General features: G+C 45.3%; 1 protein-coding gene across 1 annotated transcript in view; it reads right to left on the reverse strand.

Annotated features, from left to right (window-relative positions):
• Nucleotides 1-14941, reverse strand: part of PLEKHA8 (pleckstrin homology domain containing A8) — a 50308-nt gene extending 35367 nt beyond the window's left edge. The window contains exon 1 of the mRNA XM_084787797.1: nt 14645-14941. Coding sequence (XP_084643923.1) covers nt 14645-14684 — 40 coding nt within the window. The 5' untranslated portion in view covers nt 14685-14941. The remainder of the gene's footprint in view (nt 1-14644) is intronic.
• Between the last annotated feature and the right edge of the window lie 927 nt (nt 14942-15868).

Below are 15868 nucleotides of genomic sequence, written 5' to 3' on the forward strand. Positions count from 1 at the left end.
ACAAGTTTCATTCTAACCTAAACGTAGTGTCCAACTTAACTGAGGAGTTCCCTTTGATCTGGTTTATGTTACAGTGAAGTGTAATATTTAATTTCCTCATATTTGGAGAGCTTCGCATCTTTTAGTGATTAAGACAGTATTGTTAAAGACAGACAACACTCTTTTGATGCCCCCTGGCAAGAGTGCTATGCCTGGGGTGAAAACTCATGGCCATTTGACTAGTTGCTGTATTTTGTTTTCTTTTTTATTTTAGACATTGTTGAAAAGTCTGTTCTCCTAGCCTGACATGGTGGTGCACGCCTGTGATCCCAGCACTCAGGGAGGCAGAGGCAGGTGGAACTTGCTGGCCTAGCAAAGCAAATCCAAGACAGCCAAGGCTACACAAAGAAACCCTGCTTCAGAAAAAAAATCTGTTCTCCTACCAAGCCAAAATTTATTGAATGGACTTTATGAAATCCATATTAGAAACCCAAGCAGAAATTCTGAAAATTGGGGGCTAGAGAGACAGCTTAGCAGTTTAGAGCACTGACTTCTGTTCCAGAGGACCTGGGTTCAATTCCTTGCACTCATATGGAGGCTCTCAACCCTTTCGAACTCCAGTCCTAGGAGATCTGATATCCTCTTCTGACCTCCCTGGGCACCAGGCATGTGTGTGGTGCACAGATATGTATGCATGTGAATACCCATACCCAGGCAATATGATACAGTAAAATATAAAATTAAAAAATAAAACAAAATATTCTAAGATAATAGTAATTTGAGACATACAGGCTGAGGAATGAATAGCAGTAGGAAAAGAATTAAACCACTATATATTTCTATTTTTTTTATTCTTTGAAATTCTCATGTGTTTGTACAGTGTATATCCACCATCATCCCCTCCCAACTCCCCTTACTGTTCCTACCACGTTCTCCTCCCAACTTCATGCCCTCCATGTTTAATGTTGTTATTGATAACCCCAGAGTCCACATGGTGCTTCCCACATGCGCATAGGTGTGGGGCCAGCCACCGAGGCTTGGGGAACTAGCAGTAGCCAGGTCCCCAAAGGAGTGTGACTGTCCCTCCCCAGCAACCATCCCTTATATTCCTAAAGAACAGCCAACTTGGTGTGCCTAGTTAGCGCACTCCAGTTCTTGAGCACACTATTTTTAAGTCTAGGCCAAGATGCTTCAGGTAGCATTTGCAGGCAGCGCGTGGTATAGCAACACGCACAGTGCAAAATGCACATGTGTGCTCAGAACCAAAGCTGGAATGGAGTTCTGCCACGCAACACAGGAAAACACACTTGATTCTGATCACTGTGGGTAAAAACCCTTCCACTTTTGTTGCAAGCCCTCATATTCAATTATATGACTCTGTACAAAGTTGGGACCCACAGTTTTAGAATCTGGGTGCTTGAGCACATCAGTCACTCTGCCTATCAACTCATCAGAGTACCTTAAAAACACCTGCCAAGGGCTGGAGCGATGGCTTGGAGGTTAAGAGCACTGGCTGTTCTTCCAAAGGTCCTGAGTTCAACTCCCGGCAACTACATGGTGGCTCACAAGAGATCTGTACCCTCCTCTGCATGTGAGCAGAATACTATATAAATAATAAATAATTAATCTTTCTTAAAACCTGCCAATTAAGATGTTACTGGGAACCAAGTGTTTATAATCTCACCATTAACAGGAAGAACCATAAACAGGAAACAATTCATTGTGGATTTTTAAATTCACAAGAAATGCTGTTGTGTGGAAATGCGGGGGGATGGGTGGGTGGCATTTAAACCCTTTCCTTGAAAATTAAGCTTAAAGTAGAAAAAAAGTGAAGGAAATGTGCTTTTTGATCAATAAAAGGAAAGCCCAATGACTGCAATGAATAGTTTGAAAAAAGGAACAAAGCCCCTTAACTAACCACTTGAGCCCCCTTAACTAACTTCAGTTTTAGCTTTTTCCACAAAACTTCTGTATGAGTTTGAATGTTTTGTAGCAGTTGCTGCAAGCCTTCAAAACATGCAAATCTCTCTTCTCAACAGAGAGGAACAGAAAATTCAACTTTTCCAATATTACATAAGAACAAGTAAACAAATTTAAAAAATAAAATGAAATTCAAGTTCATATAGAATTGACAAACCTTCTGAAGTTGTAAGCCAAAATTTAGCTTTCATCATAAAAAGTTATAATTTCTGTGCTTTTAATCCATGTTATAATATAGCATTGTAGTGGTTTGAGTAAGAACGGCCCCCATGGCTGGGTGTGGTGGCCACGCCGTTAATCCCAGCACTTGGGAGGCAGAGGCAGGCAGATCACTCATTGTGAATTCAAGGCCAGCCTGGTCTACAAAGGGAGTCCAGGACAGCCAGGGCTGCTGCACAGTGAAACCCTGTCTTGAAAAACCTAAAAAAAAAAAAAAAAAAAAGCCCCCATAGGCTTATATATATTTGAATGCTTATTCCCCAGGGGGTGGAACTATTAAACAAGGATTAGGAGGCACAGCCTTGAGGGAGGAAGTGTGTCACTGGGGGTGGGGTTACAGGTTTCAAAAAGCTCACCCCAGGCCCAGTGCTTCTCTCTGCCTGCTGCTCTCAGGTACTGAACTCTTGCCATGTGCGCCGCCTTGCTTCCACCATGCTCTATGCTAACATAACAGACTAACCCTCTGAAGACCCCAGTAGACACTTTACTTCACAAGAGTTTCTTTGGTCATGGTGTCTTAGTTTGGGCCTCACTGCTGTGAAAGGGCACTACGACCAAGGCAACTCTTATAAAGAAAAACATTTAATTGGGGCTGGCTTACAGTTTCAGAGGTTTAGTCCATTATCATCATGGCGGGAAGCTGGCAGACAGACATGGTGTGGGAGGAGCTGAGAGTTCTACTTTGACCCACAGGCAGCATGGACTATGTACCACACTGGGCGGTGCTTGAGCATAGGAGACCTGAAAGCCCACACCCACAATGACACCCTTCGTCCACAGGCCACACCTCCTAATAGTGCCCCTCCCTATGGGCCAAGCATTCTAACACATGAGTCTATGGGGCCATGACCTATTCAAATCACCACAGTGTCTCTTCACAGCAACAGAACAATAACTAAGACAAGCATATATTGTTTATGTTATATAAATGAATTAAGAGTGAGTCATTTTAAACTGAGGCAAAGCATTTATTGATCTCAACCAAGTAATCCTGACTTCACATCCTTGGTGGACTGCCACATCTAGCCTGGTACACAGCCATACCTGATCTCCTCAGAGTCCACCTATACCTCAACATCTCACACAGGAGGTGGCTGGCAAAGCCTTGGGCTCCTGTGCTAGGTCAGTCAGTAACTGAGAAGAAGGGAAGAGAGAAAAACAACCCTCGTCGTAACAGGTTATGATTAGCTAAATTACAGGCTCCTTAGTGAACATTAATTAATCCACAGAGCATATTTTTAGCAGTTATAATTGTCAGGCTTAGGGATCTAGAGAAAAGATCCCAGACTTCAAAAAGTGACAGGCTTGCAGAGTGTGGAGGTGCAGGTATTGAGGACCTAAGTATTATCACAATTATACAAAACTCTACGGAGCCCCCTGTTACAGTCTGCTCTCACGTACCTCTCTTGTGTACGCTGGGCAACCAGACTGCGTCTGTATTTACCATGTTATCACATGCTTCCTGCATGTACTATCAGACGAAGGTGGGAACATTCTGGCCCAAGCTCACACTTCTGACATGCAGAAGTCATTACTGCACAACTCTCAGTTGCTCTGCGCCTTCTTTTCCAGTTAGTTGGCAGAGTGAACTAAACAGTTTCGAGGTTTCCTACCAAGCTGAGCACATCATCTTCCCTCTCACTTGGTGTCTTTCTGAACAGGTCTGTATCACCATTGAAGCTGCAAGTTGAAAAATCAAGTCTGCCTCATCCTCCAGGCCAGTCACTGCTCAATAGTCATATATGACTTTTCAGCATTCCACTGTGTGACCCTGGGACATGGTGTGTGAGGTCACCAACAGGATAGTAATGTAGAATGGGCTCACTGTGTCTGTAAGTTATCATGTGAGCCTTGGCTCACATCAGTGCCCTTTCTCCCCTTCTCCCCACTTCACTCTCCTAACTCCACTGTCATGTCCAGCCAGGCTAATCTTTCCTGAAGAATGTCTTTACCCACGTTCTCTTCCTACTGGAAGTCCTGAGTGACTGCCTACCACACAAATGCCACACCTTGCTTCTTGGTTTAATAATCTAACTCTCTCCTCATACTGTTCTACTATTTTCTGCTTCTGGAAAAGAATATGGTGTAGCTGACCTTTGCTACTTTGTGGGTTCCTTTCTTTTTTCCACCCTTTCAACCCTTCAACACTAGGTAGGAGAGACAGAAGGATAGAGGGGAAAGAGGGGGTCACTATTGTTAGTGCTGATTAGGGGCCAGTTCAGTCTTCCCTGCCAGGGTATTTCATTTCTTCTCATCTTTTTGTGCACAACCACTTGACAAACCGCAACATACCATAACAACAGCAACCAGCAACAATAGCAGCATCAGGAGGTGGAGCAGCTGCTGCAGCCCCTCTGGGGCCCTAGCATTTATATGCCCTCTCACGAGTCCCCAGAATTCCAAATGTCATATACTTGCAGAAACTATCTGCAGCTGGCAAAATTATGGCCCTGGTAGAGCATGAGGCAAATTATAGCCAGATGCTGTGGACAATCTCAAGTAGCCCCATAACTCACACCTGAGATGAAAACAAAAAACATATTCCTATAAACATTTCTGTGTTTTTAAAGAAACAGAAAATTCTCACTACGAAATGGTTTTGGTCCTGTTTTCTCTTTTGAAGATGACTTATGTCCCCTGCCTTTCCCTATGCCCACACCAATTCTGCCAACCCACTCTTCCATGTTACCTCTTCCAAGAAGCTTTTCCTTCATCACTGCTAAAAGGGAGTTCTTAACATTTTTTTTCTTGACAAAAATGTGTCTGTCTCTTTTAGCTAATTTTATACTTTCCTCTGTTTTTTTCCTTCCTGTTTTCAGGATGCTTACATTGGCCTCACAGGTAGAAGATCTGATCTCTGTATATAAGAAGTGAACACAGGCCAACAGAGGGCAGGAGCAAAAGTCACTTGCAATGCCAACCTCTTGGCCCCAAATGCTAACAGTCCCCCCTGTCAGAGGTAATCCAGCATTCCTGTTAAAATCTCAGTAAGACACCAGAGTAAGAGGTAGCACCTGGCTTTCTCTAGAGAAGCTAAACACAATGTGACCTGCCATGCCTTGAGAAGTCACACAGCCTTGGGGCAGCCATTTGAAAACTTGTACGTCCAAACCCAAACTGAAGTGGGAGTGAACTTCCGTGATTGAGAAGGTCCTCCGCAGAGCACAGCCTCCTGGGCACAGAGACCTCCTTCTGCTCTAAGCAGAGGCCCCATCACTCTCAGAGGGCTTCGTGGATGAGCAGCTCAAGTTCAGTAAGGCTTCTCGGATGAAAAATATGTAAAGGGAGCAACAGCATTGAAGAAAGATTTAAGACATCATTTCTCTGAGTTTTAAAAATAAAGGCAGTTTCTTGTCTTGGAATACTTCTGGCTGGAGGAAATGAAGTGATTTTCAAGTAAATATTCTGCTTCCTATGATATGATAGAACACTGAGGAAGGTTAGCTCTCTGTAGCAGTATTTTCCATTTTTCTATCTTTTTGTGTGCTGCAACACACCACACAAGCCTGACACAGGATTGAAGAAAACATCCAGGCAATGTGGCATTTGGATGCACCTTACTTACCTTATTCTTCTGTCTTGTATGCAGCGTAACCCATAGCTTGTTTAGCTGTTTACCTTAAATCTGGTTCTAATGAATAAAACAAAAGTGATGGGTAACAGGAAACGGTAAGGATTAAACACCAAGAATGCAATCTGAGAAAAAGGATCCCCAGTCTTCTTTAGTTCACAGATCTAAGACTCTAGATCCAAGGTACCCAGCCACATCATACAGCAAAGTCAAAGCGTGCCACTTCTGAGGAAAGATCACCACCACACACCAGTAGCCATACTGTTCTGCTTATTTTGTTATCACAACTAGATGCCTAGAGAAAGGAGCCATGCTATGGAGGCACTACTGGTGGGAAGTCTCTAGGACAGAGGAATGTCTCTTTGGAGGACCCTGGGGCCCCAGAAATCTCCTTGCTCTGTTTTGTTTTCTGGCTGTGAAGTAAGTGCTCTGCTCTTCCACATGCTTGCACCATGAGTGCTACCTACCCCCAAGGCCCAGACAACAGATCACAGACCACAGCCTCCAAGCCATCTCTTTATAGTGTTAATTATCACATGGATTTCACCACAGTAGCAAGAACTGAACAACACACCCTTTCACTGAACCCAAAATTCCATGTGTAAACGTTCATCATTAAATATCTACATGTGAAAGAATGAAGTTGCACCAAACCTCACTTTAGACATGAAAAGTTAATTCCAAGTTAATCAGAGACCTAAGTGAATGGCAAAAACTATAAAGAAAATACAACTGTATCTGGGGTTTGGTCTCAATAGTTACGCTATCAGAAGTATACAGAAGAAAACATCTGAGAAAAAAGGCTATATGAAATTTTAAAACTTTTGTGCTATCAATGACCTCCTTAAAATCAAACAAAACAAAAACAAAAACAAAAACAAAAAACCACACAGAGTAAATAGTTAAAGCTATACATCTAGTAAAAAAAAAAAAAATTTAGAGGCCCAGTGGCACAAAGAAGAAGGGGATGCAGGCTATCCTGATGGGACCTGATAGGCTATGGTCATATGGTGGGGGAGGAGATGCAAGTCATTCAGAGGTCTAGGGGAGGGGAATAGGGTGGAGGAGCGAGGGAGAATGGGAACAACCAATGGGAAGGTACAAGTGAGAGATAACAATTGGGATGTAATCTGAATAAATTATAATAAATTTTTAAAAAGTAATTAACATCCATGATAAAGAACTTTTTACAACTCCATAAGGAGAGCCAGGCAATGGTAGCGCACATCTTTAATGCCAGTACTTGGGAGGCAGAGGCAGAACTCTGAGTTCGAGGCCAGCCTAGTCTACAGAGCAAGTTCCATGATGGCCAGGGTTACACAGAGAAAACCTGTCTTGAAAACAAAAAGCCAACCAACCAAAAACAAAACAACAACAACAACAAAAACCCCACTATATATGGAGAAAAAACCCAATTAATAAGTGAGCAAAAGTTTTTTCTTTTTCTTTTTTCTTTTTTGGTTTTTCAAGGCAGGGTCTCTCTGTGTAACCCTGGCTGTCCTGGACTCGCTTTGTAGACCAGGCTGACTTCGAACTCACAGAAATCTGCCTGCCTCTGCCCCCCAGAGAGTACTGGGACTAAAGGTGTGTGGCGTGCCTGGCAAATAGACATTTCTTAATGGCTTATAAGCAAATATAAAGAAGATCATCAGCTATAGTTTTTGAAGTATAAATTAGAATCATAGATTAATTCACACTATGTAGAGTTAGGTATACCATGAAATAAGGTAACAAGTATTAGCTATAATGTACAGAAACTGAATGCTGGCTGCTAGTGACCATATGAAGTGGTGTGAAGATTGGAAAACAATCTGGCAGTTTCACAAATTGTTAAAAGAATTATTGTACAACCCAACAAATACACTTCTAGTCATATACATTTAAGAGAAAAAGATATCTATACAGAAGAATTTGCATACAAATGTTCCCTACAATATTACTCATAATAGCCTCTAGATGAACAATCCCAGCGCCCACCTACTGAACAGATATGTGAAACACAGTATGCAGGGAGTATTATTAGGAGTAAGAATGGCCAAGATCAAAAACTCAAGTGACAGCACATTTGGAAAGGATGTGGAGAAAGGGGAACACTCCTCCATTGCTGGTGAGAGTGCAAACTTGTACAACCACTTTGGAAATCTATCTGGCGCTTTCTCAGAATACTGGAATAGGGCTTCCTCAAGACCCAGCTATACCACTCCTTGGAATATACCCAGAAGATGTTCCATCACACAACTAGGACACATGTTCAACCATGTTCATAGCAGCCTTATTTGTAATAGGAAAAATCTAGAAACAATCCAAATGTCTTTCAGTCAAAGAATGGATAAAGAAACTGTGGTACATTTACACTATAGAATACTACTCAGCTATTTTTTAAAAAGATTTCTGTATTTATTATGTATACAATATCCTGCCTGCAAGCCAGAAGAAGACACCAGATCTCATTACATATGGTTGTGAGCCACCATGTGGTTGCTGGGAATTGAACTCATGACCTTTGGAAGAGCTGTCAGTGCTCTTAACCTCTGAGCCATCTCTCCAGCTACTCAGCTATTAAAAACAAGGAAATCCTGAAATTTGTGGGCAAATGGGTGGAACTAGAAATGATTATATTGAGTGAGTTAACCCAGACTCAGAAAGACTCACATGGTATATACTCACTTATAATTGGACACTAGCCCAACAAGAATGTCCCATGAAAGTCTTCACTTACCAGGAGTTTGGGATAGATGTGGGGACCTCCTATTGGGACTCTAGATGAGAGAAGTATGCGAGAATAGGGAAATAGAAGGATCCAGAGTGTCCTAGAACCCTACAAGAAGAACATCATGATGGGTAGATCTGAACCCAGGGGGTCTGCTCAAGCTACTGCACCAACCAAGGACAATACATACAGTACGTCTTGAACCCCTATTGAGATCTAGCCAATGGACAGGATATTCTCCACATCTGTGTGGAGAGCAAGGACTGACTCTGACCTGAACTCTGGTGCCCCATATTTGACCACTTCCCCTTGGTGGGGAGGCCTGGTAGCCCTCAGAGAAAGAATAGGAAGGCTACCAAGATGAGACTTGATAGGCTGTGACCATATGGTAGGGGAGGAGGTGCCCTTCTGTCACAGATCTAGGGGAGGGGAATAGGGTGAAAGAGGGAGGGAGGGAGGAATGGGAGGAGACAAGCAAGGGAATAAAAATTGAGATGTAATCTGAATAAATTAATAATAAAAAAAGAAATGAATCAATACATGCTCAACATGAATAAACCAAAACAAAAATATGCTAAAATCATGGGACTTGCTTGAACAGTCAGAATCCAGCTGCTCGCACTGTCTGGGAGGCTGTGCAACCTTTTGGACGGGACCTAGCTGACAGAGGCGAGGCTTGAGGATTACAGGCCAGCTCCACTCCCAATTCAAGCTTTCTACTTCTGGACTGCCTGGCAATGTAGCCAGCTGCTGCATACTTTTGTTGCCACAGCCAGGGCTGCTCACACTGCCATGCCTTGGTAGGCATGATGGACTGTGTTCCCTGAGCTGTGACCCAGAATAAATCCTTCTTCCTTTAAGTCGTTTCTGCTGACAGAAACATTCTGTCAATGACAAGGAAAGTAGCTGACACAGAAAACAGCTAGACTAGGCAAATCTATACAATGGAATGGAGATTGCTAAGGGCAGGAGGAGTAGGGTTGTGAAAATGCTCTGAAATTGATGGTAGTAATGGCTGCACTCTGTGTACATTCATAAGCTACTGACTTGTTTTTAGATGGGAGAACATTAAGTTATCTGAATTATTATTTCAATAAGGATGTTACAATGACAACAGAGAACATGAACAAGTAGCTGTGAGACCATGTCTCCCACTGTGGGTCACCATGTCCCAGATGTCCTCTGGGCACAGCATAAAAAGTCCATGGTAAGAGCCATTTTTGTGACAGTGCAGTCCTGGGCTCTTCACTACAGCCACCTGGCCAGCATGATGCAAGCTTTGTTGTTTCTGGAATGCAGTGCTACACTGTGTTTGTGCCCTAAGCCCTGAAGAAGCTGCAGCAGCTTGCAAATGGTGAGAGCTTGAGGCCGTGGCCCTCCTGTCTGCTAACTGGGCAGGAATTCCACCCTCAAGCTTCCCTCACTCCTCAACTCTTCCTGTCAAATAGCCCTGCATTCTAGGTCAAACACGCTTCAAATAAAGGTATATTATGAATTAGCAAGCATTATGTAATGATCAGGCAGGAGGGACCTTTGACAGTGTTATGTAATGGAGCAGTGACTCCGGAGCCATGCATTAACTGTGTGACCTTAAGCCCAGTCCAACGCTGTGATTCAATGTCTTCATCTCAAAAGTGGAGATGAAAAAAGGCTTCTCAAAGCGCTATTAGGCTCAGATGCAGAAAGTTTAGAGCAGCAGGTGCACACTGTAAGTACTGATGTGTTTTAGGTAGTAGTCTTAGAATGAAGCTGGAAAATCACATCCTTTTTATTTGGGGGAGGACACTAAAGTTAAAAATCTGCCAAGTGACGGGCACTGGCAGTGATGGAGCTGCTGTTCAAGCCCAGCTCTCACTGACCCTACCCCACAGCCCTGCATGGATGACACTGACAACACTTTAGGTCCTAAAAAACATGAATAGCAAGAAAACAGTGCCTGGCAGTCATATATAGTGCATGTCTCAGTTCATATGGTTTGATTCCTTTTAAACACCCAAAACTTATTTTCCTAACATCTGAAAAGAAATTTCAACAAATCCCTGAATCCTGAATGCCCACTACTCTGCACTTCGAAGAGCAAGAGAGCCCGAGAGCTTTCCATTTTTCTTTCATTTTTCATTGAAGAAGCACAAGAATTGAAGTCGCCTGGTAACTGAGCGAAACGGCCCTTTCTTCTCTTCTTCTGTTCCCGCTTTCTCGAACCACATTCATGCTAGAAATTTAGATGCTTTTCTCAGGATCTGAGAAACTTTCAGTAATAGAGATATAAAAATAACCACAGTGTTTGTCAGAACGCAGTTAAGTGCAGAGGAGATACACGTAAAGAGAGAAGGCCTTACTACTCAGCCCAGGCGGCCGACCGTGTCTGAGCATCCTGAGTATTAGGTACAGGCATGTGCCACCAGCATGCATGGCGGAACCAGAACACCTGGATCTGTTTTGGATGGTAGGAGCTATGGCCCCTGACCTGTAACTGGAAAACTCTGTACGCTGCAAACAGAGCATACACACACACACACACACACACACACACACACACACACACACACACACCACCCCACTGTACTTAGGGTAAGGTTTCCCAAACTCTCTGGCATATTTGTTGTCTTCAGTGAGATGGATCCTCCTCTTTCCACAGACTTCCAAAGCCTTCACACAAGCACTCCTATGTCACAAATTCTTCCACCACTGCCTTGGCCCACATGTCTAGTTAGACTGATTCAACCTTTTGGCTCTACTTTTCCTCAACAACCCAGATTAACCTCCCAGAGGTCTCCAAGCCCACTATACTCATGTGAAGCCTGCTTCTAACTACTTTTCCAATCTTTCTAACTGGCCAGACCATAGGCACAAGCCGGGCAGAAGAGCTATCTGCCTGCTTAACATTAGTTCCTCTGTTCTCAGCACAGTGCCTAAGAACAAGCAGGTGGAAAATTAAATTATCATCAGGGTTACAGGTGGTAAGAGCATGTGCCCAGGAACACTAAGCCTGGGGTGATCGCAGTACCACAAAAAAGAAATTAATAATTCTCCAAAGATCCAATGGGCCAACAGATAGACTGAAGTTTTCCACTCAAGTTTGACACCTCATTTTTTTCAGTTGTTTGTTTGAGACAGGGTTTCATTATGGAGCTCTGGCTGTCCTAGAACTCACTAAGTAGACCGGGGTTGGTCTCAGAAGTCTAAAAGATTCGCCTGCTTCTGTCTCCCCAGTGCTGGGATTAAAGGTGTGCACCACTACATCCTGTGCCAGACACCTAGAACTTTCTATTAAGCTTTTCACAAGCGTTAAATGCACAAGCTACATAAAAGGAATAGGTTATGAGCTATTTTGGAGAAAAATTCAGAAGGAAAGAAACCTTGGACAGGAATATGTATTTTCAAGTAACTATATGCAAACTATAAACAAAAACAGCTTTTAAAGAAAGCTTCATACGCCACATATTTGAGGCACAGAACACAGAGTAATCAAACTGGGACTCACTTCATCCCTAATTGGCTAGCTTTCCTAGGGCTGGAAGGTACTATGTCTGCTAGTAGGGGAAAGAAACGGTCATCAATACCACTCAGTTGTGACCCCTACGGGCCACAGTATCGACTGGCTTGCTAAGATAGGCTCCCTGGTACACAGCTGCATGAACATTACAGACATAGCTCACCGCTGCTCGACTGGATCTAAAGCCTGCTCTATGAAATGATAATCCATTCCTGGTACTGTTGACAGGGTCAAGAATATGTGATCGCTCCACAAGGAGAGCCCGATGCTGTTACTGTGCTACACAGACGAAGCATTAAACCTGCTTCTGATGGCTTATTTCTATACCCACAGATCAGCGCATGCTTAATACTTGTCAGAGACGGTTTCTCATCACTCTAGATGTGCAGAGAATAAGAGGCCGCGGAGGGCTCAGTCCTAAATGGGAACAAACATATCACACCCTACTCCCGAGGCTCAGGGATCTTAGTGGAAGAGTAGGTGAAAAAAGATTGTAAGATCTCGGGGTGGTGGTAGGTAACATCAAGGAAACAAGCGTTTTCTACAGCACGGTTGCACATGCGCACCCAGCGATCGTGACAACCGGCATGAGACTTGTGCAAGCCCAAGCCAGAGAGAATCCCAGCGTCGGGGAGGGGCTCCTGCCATTTGATAGTTGCTGGGAGAGGGACAGTTATCTTTAATGGTGTGATCCTCGGCAGGCCCCACTCCCAAGAGCATTTGAGCAACTCGAGCTGGAGAAGATGGGGGGGGGGGAGGACTTCAAGTTGGGTGTGGAGTGAAGGTGGAGGGGGTGGAGAGAGGGGGAGTTGGGGAAGAGAGATGAACAAGAGCAAGACTGACTGTCCGACATTCTCCAAGAACTAAGAAAATAGTAGCTTAAAAGCAAAAGCTCCAGAAGGGGGGGGAAAAAAGCAGTAGTGTCTCCATCGAAGCTTGCCACTCACTTTCCAGCAGCTCCCTGTGGAAAACCAACAAGCCAAGGAAGGCAGAGGAAACAGGGACCCACGGGATCTTCCTAAGCTAGCGCCATTCTCTTCCAAAGTAAGTCCGTTTTCTAATGAAAGGCAATTGGCCGACCCACAATTCTAAGCATATCCCCAAGAGGAGCCAGCGGTAAGACAGCCTTCACTGAACAGCGAGCGGCCTGTAAGACAACATCCAAACAGACGGTATCCAACCACCAACGACTGCTGAAGAAATGTTGGCGAAATGAAGGGTACAGAAGATAGGGGTGGGGGAGGGGGGAGCATTTTACTACCAAAAATTTCCATACAAAAAGAGGAGGGGAAGGTAGGTAGTCTACGGTGGCGCACATCTTTAATTCCAGGACTCAGGAGGCAGAGGCTGGCAGGTCTCTGAGTTCGAGGCCATCCTGGACTACAGAGTGAGTTCCATGACAGCCAAGGCTACAGACAGAGTAAGTCTGTCTCAAAAAACTAAAAACCAAACCAAACCAACAACCAACCAACCAAACAAACAACAACCCCTCAAAAAAAAAAAAAGAAAGGAAGAAGAAAATTAAGGTGGGGCAGGAGAAGAAAGTGTTCTGCAGAGTAGGGTGACAGAGAGGGGTGGAGTTGACTCAAGGTTTACAACCAAGATACATTCACCTACATCTTAGAGTTTAGGACAACCTCAAAAGAACGGCCTGGTCCAGCCCTCTCTCAGATAAGCAGCATGCTGATCAGCTTCAGGCATTCAACAAACTGAAGCCCAGCTTTGAGTTACCCGCACCTACCCGCACCCCTCTGCTGACGTCACTTAAGAGCCTTGAAATGAAGGCCAGGTCTTAAGGGAAGCACCTCCCATCACTCCCCCCAGCTAGTGATTCATGGAAAAAGAAGTAACTAGGTGCTAACTACTCCACTACTCCGGAGAGGGATTTCAGGTACATGCTGACAGGTGTACTTCCGCCTGAAAGGTGGTGCTGTGACTTCCTCAAAGCTACGGTGTCAGCTCTTCCCAGTCACATACATCTGTCCTTACAACAGATCTGTCTCATCAAAAGGTTAGGGAAACTCCAAGTGTAGCTGGGAGTGTTTCTGGTTTCTGCATTCCCACCGACATTTTCCATAATAAAAAAAAAAAGTTTAACTTTAAAAACCGCACCCGGCACAGCTCATTAAAATACGGTCTGGCCGGAGGAAATCAATGTTCATTGAGAACCATCTTCAGAGCCAAGGAAGAGTTCTAACTTCTGGCTAGTTGAAAAGTGCTCCCAAGAGCTAGAAAGGGGGGGGGGGGGCAGGGTGCTATTTTAAGCTATTGTGTTGGGCAAGACGAGGACACGGCTAATATCGGCATTCATTTTTATGACAAGAGTTCTGAAACAAAAGAAATGTTCGGAGAGAAAAAGCCGAACGCCAGCGCACACTTCGGGGCGCTGGACTGAGAAGCTAGTGCTCCGCTACCTCGGTCTGCAGGGGGATGACCCTGAAGGTGTATAGGGAAGAGAGTCAGAATGGAGACTCTAGAATTCCAGGGGCCGCTACGACTCACTCGGCACCCTGCAAGCTGGGCTGCGGCCCAGGCGAGGCCGCCCCCCGCCCAGTTCGCGAGATTAGGGTTGGCCCTCCGCTGCGGGCCCGGGCTGCCGGTTGCACCCGGTACCCCCAATCTCGGTCCGGGCTGCGAGGCGGCGGAGGGCGCCGCCCGGCGCACCGCACACACCGAGGCCGGCACTCACCGCTCAGGTAGTTGGTCCACTTGTACAGCACGCCCTCCATGGCGCCCGCGGGCCCCTCACCGCCCCGGCCCGCCGCGGGGATGCCCGGCCGGCCTCACATCCTGGGCCCGGGGGCGGGGTCACCGCGACAGCAGCCGGGGAGCAGCTCCGGGGTCGGGGGTCTGCGCCTGCGCCTGGCGCGATCGGTGTGGACGGGGCGGAGCGGCCGTCAGAGCCGGCCGAGGGAGGCGCGGCCCCCGTGGCGGCGGCGATCGCCGGTGCCCTTACAGCGGCCACTGAGCCTACAGCGTCCGCCCCCGGCGCGCTCGCGCATGCCCAGTGCGCCGCGCGCACGCTCCCAAATCCACGCCGGGGTTTGGCCGCGGCGCCGTGGGGCTGGCGGGAGGGGCTCGGAGGGGGAGGCGGGTAACGGGTCACCCCTGGATTCTAGTCTCCAGGAGTCCCGGTTTTCTATTTCAAGGTTGACAGTGTAGAATGATCCGGGTTGTTGCCGGGAATCCTCGGATGAGGCAAGTGTGTGGTGCGTTTCCGGATGCACTGTTGGGCCTCTTGACTGGAAGCGTTGACTTCACCTGTGGTCCTGTTAAAAATTACAATCTCCAGACCTTTCACAAGCTTCCCCACACGAAAGTGTGAAAATGCGCTGTTGTCAGGATTTTTAGCAAAAACAAAAAACAAAAAAATAACCATGTTGATCATGGGCTAAATGTTGAGAAGGGAGCACAGGATACAACCCAAATGTTAGTGTCAGGGAAATGCACTCTGAAGTGCTAAAGTGTGGGCATTCCCCTCCCCTCCCTCGTTAATGTAAGGTTGACAGGTTTAGTAAATAATGAAACTTAATTATTTATTTGAATGGCTTACCTTGCTTAGTGCCCTATTCGTTTTAATCTCGAGTTCATCCTTTGGTGATTTCCAGTTTCTTTTTAATCCGCTCCGATGGGCAACCGTGTAGAACTAGGAACTTTAAACTGTATAGTTCTTAAACACGAATGCCATTTCTTCTTTAAAGAGAGACATCCTTAGGCATTATTTACTCTACACCAAGATCACTCGAATTATTTGCAGTCTCGTTGACAACGATGTTTGTAGAATAAGTCAGGCCCAGCCTGAAAGGCGGAGCACAAATTCTTTTTGGCCAAGTGACCTTAAGCATTTTTTTTTAAAACTTATCTCTGGGCTAGTTTTATACGACTTGATATAAGCTAGAGTGCTTTGGAAAGA

Source organism: Acomys minous (assembly GCF_964271855.1).
Source record: "Acomys minous genome assembly, chromosome: 6".
Taxonomy (NCBI): domain Eukaryota; kingdom Metazoa; phylum Chordata; class Mammalia; order Rodentia; family Muridae; genus Acomys; species Acomys minous.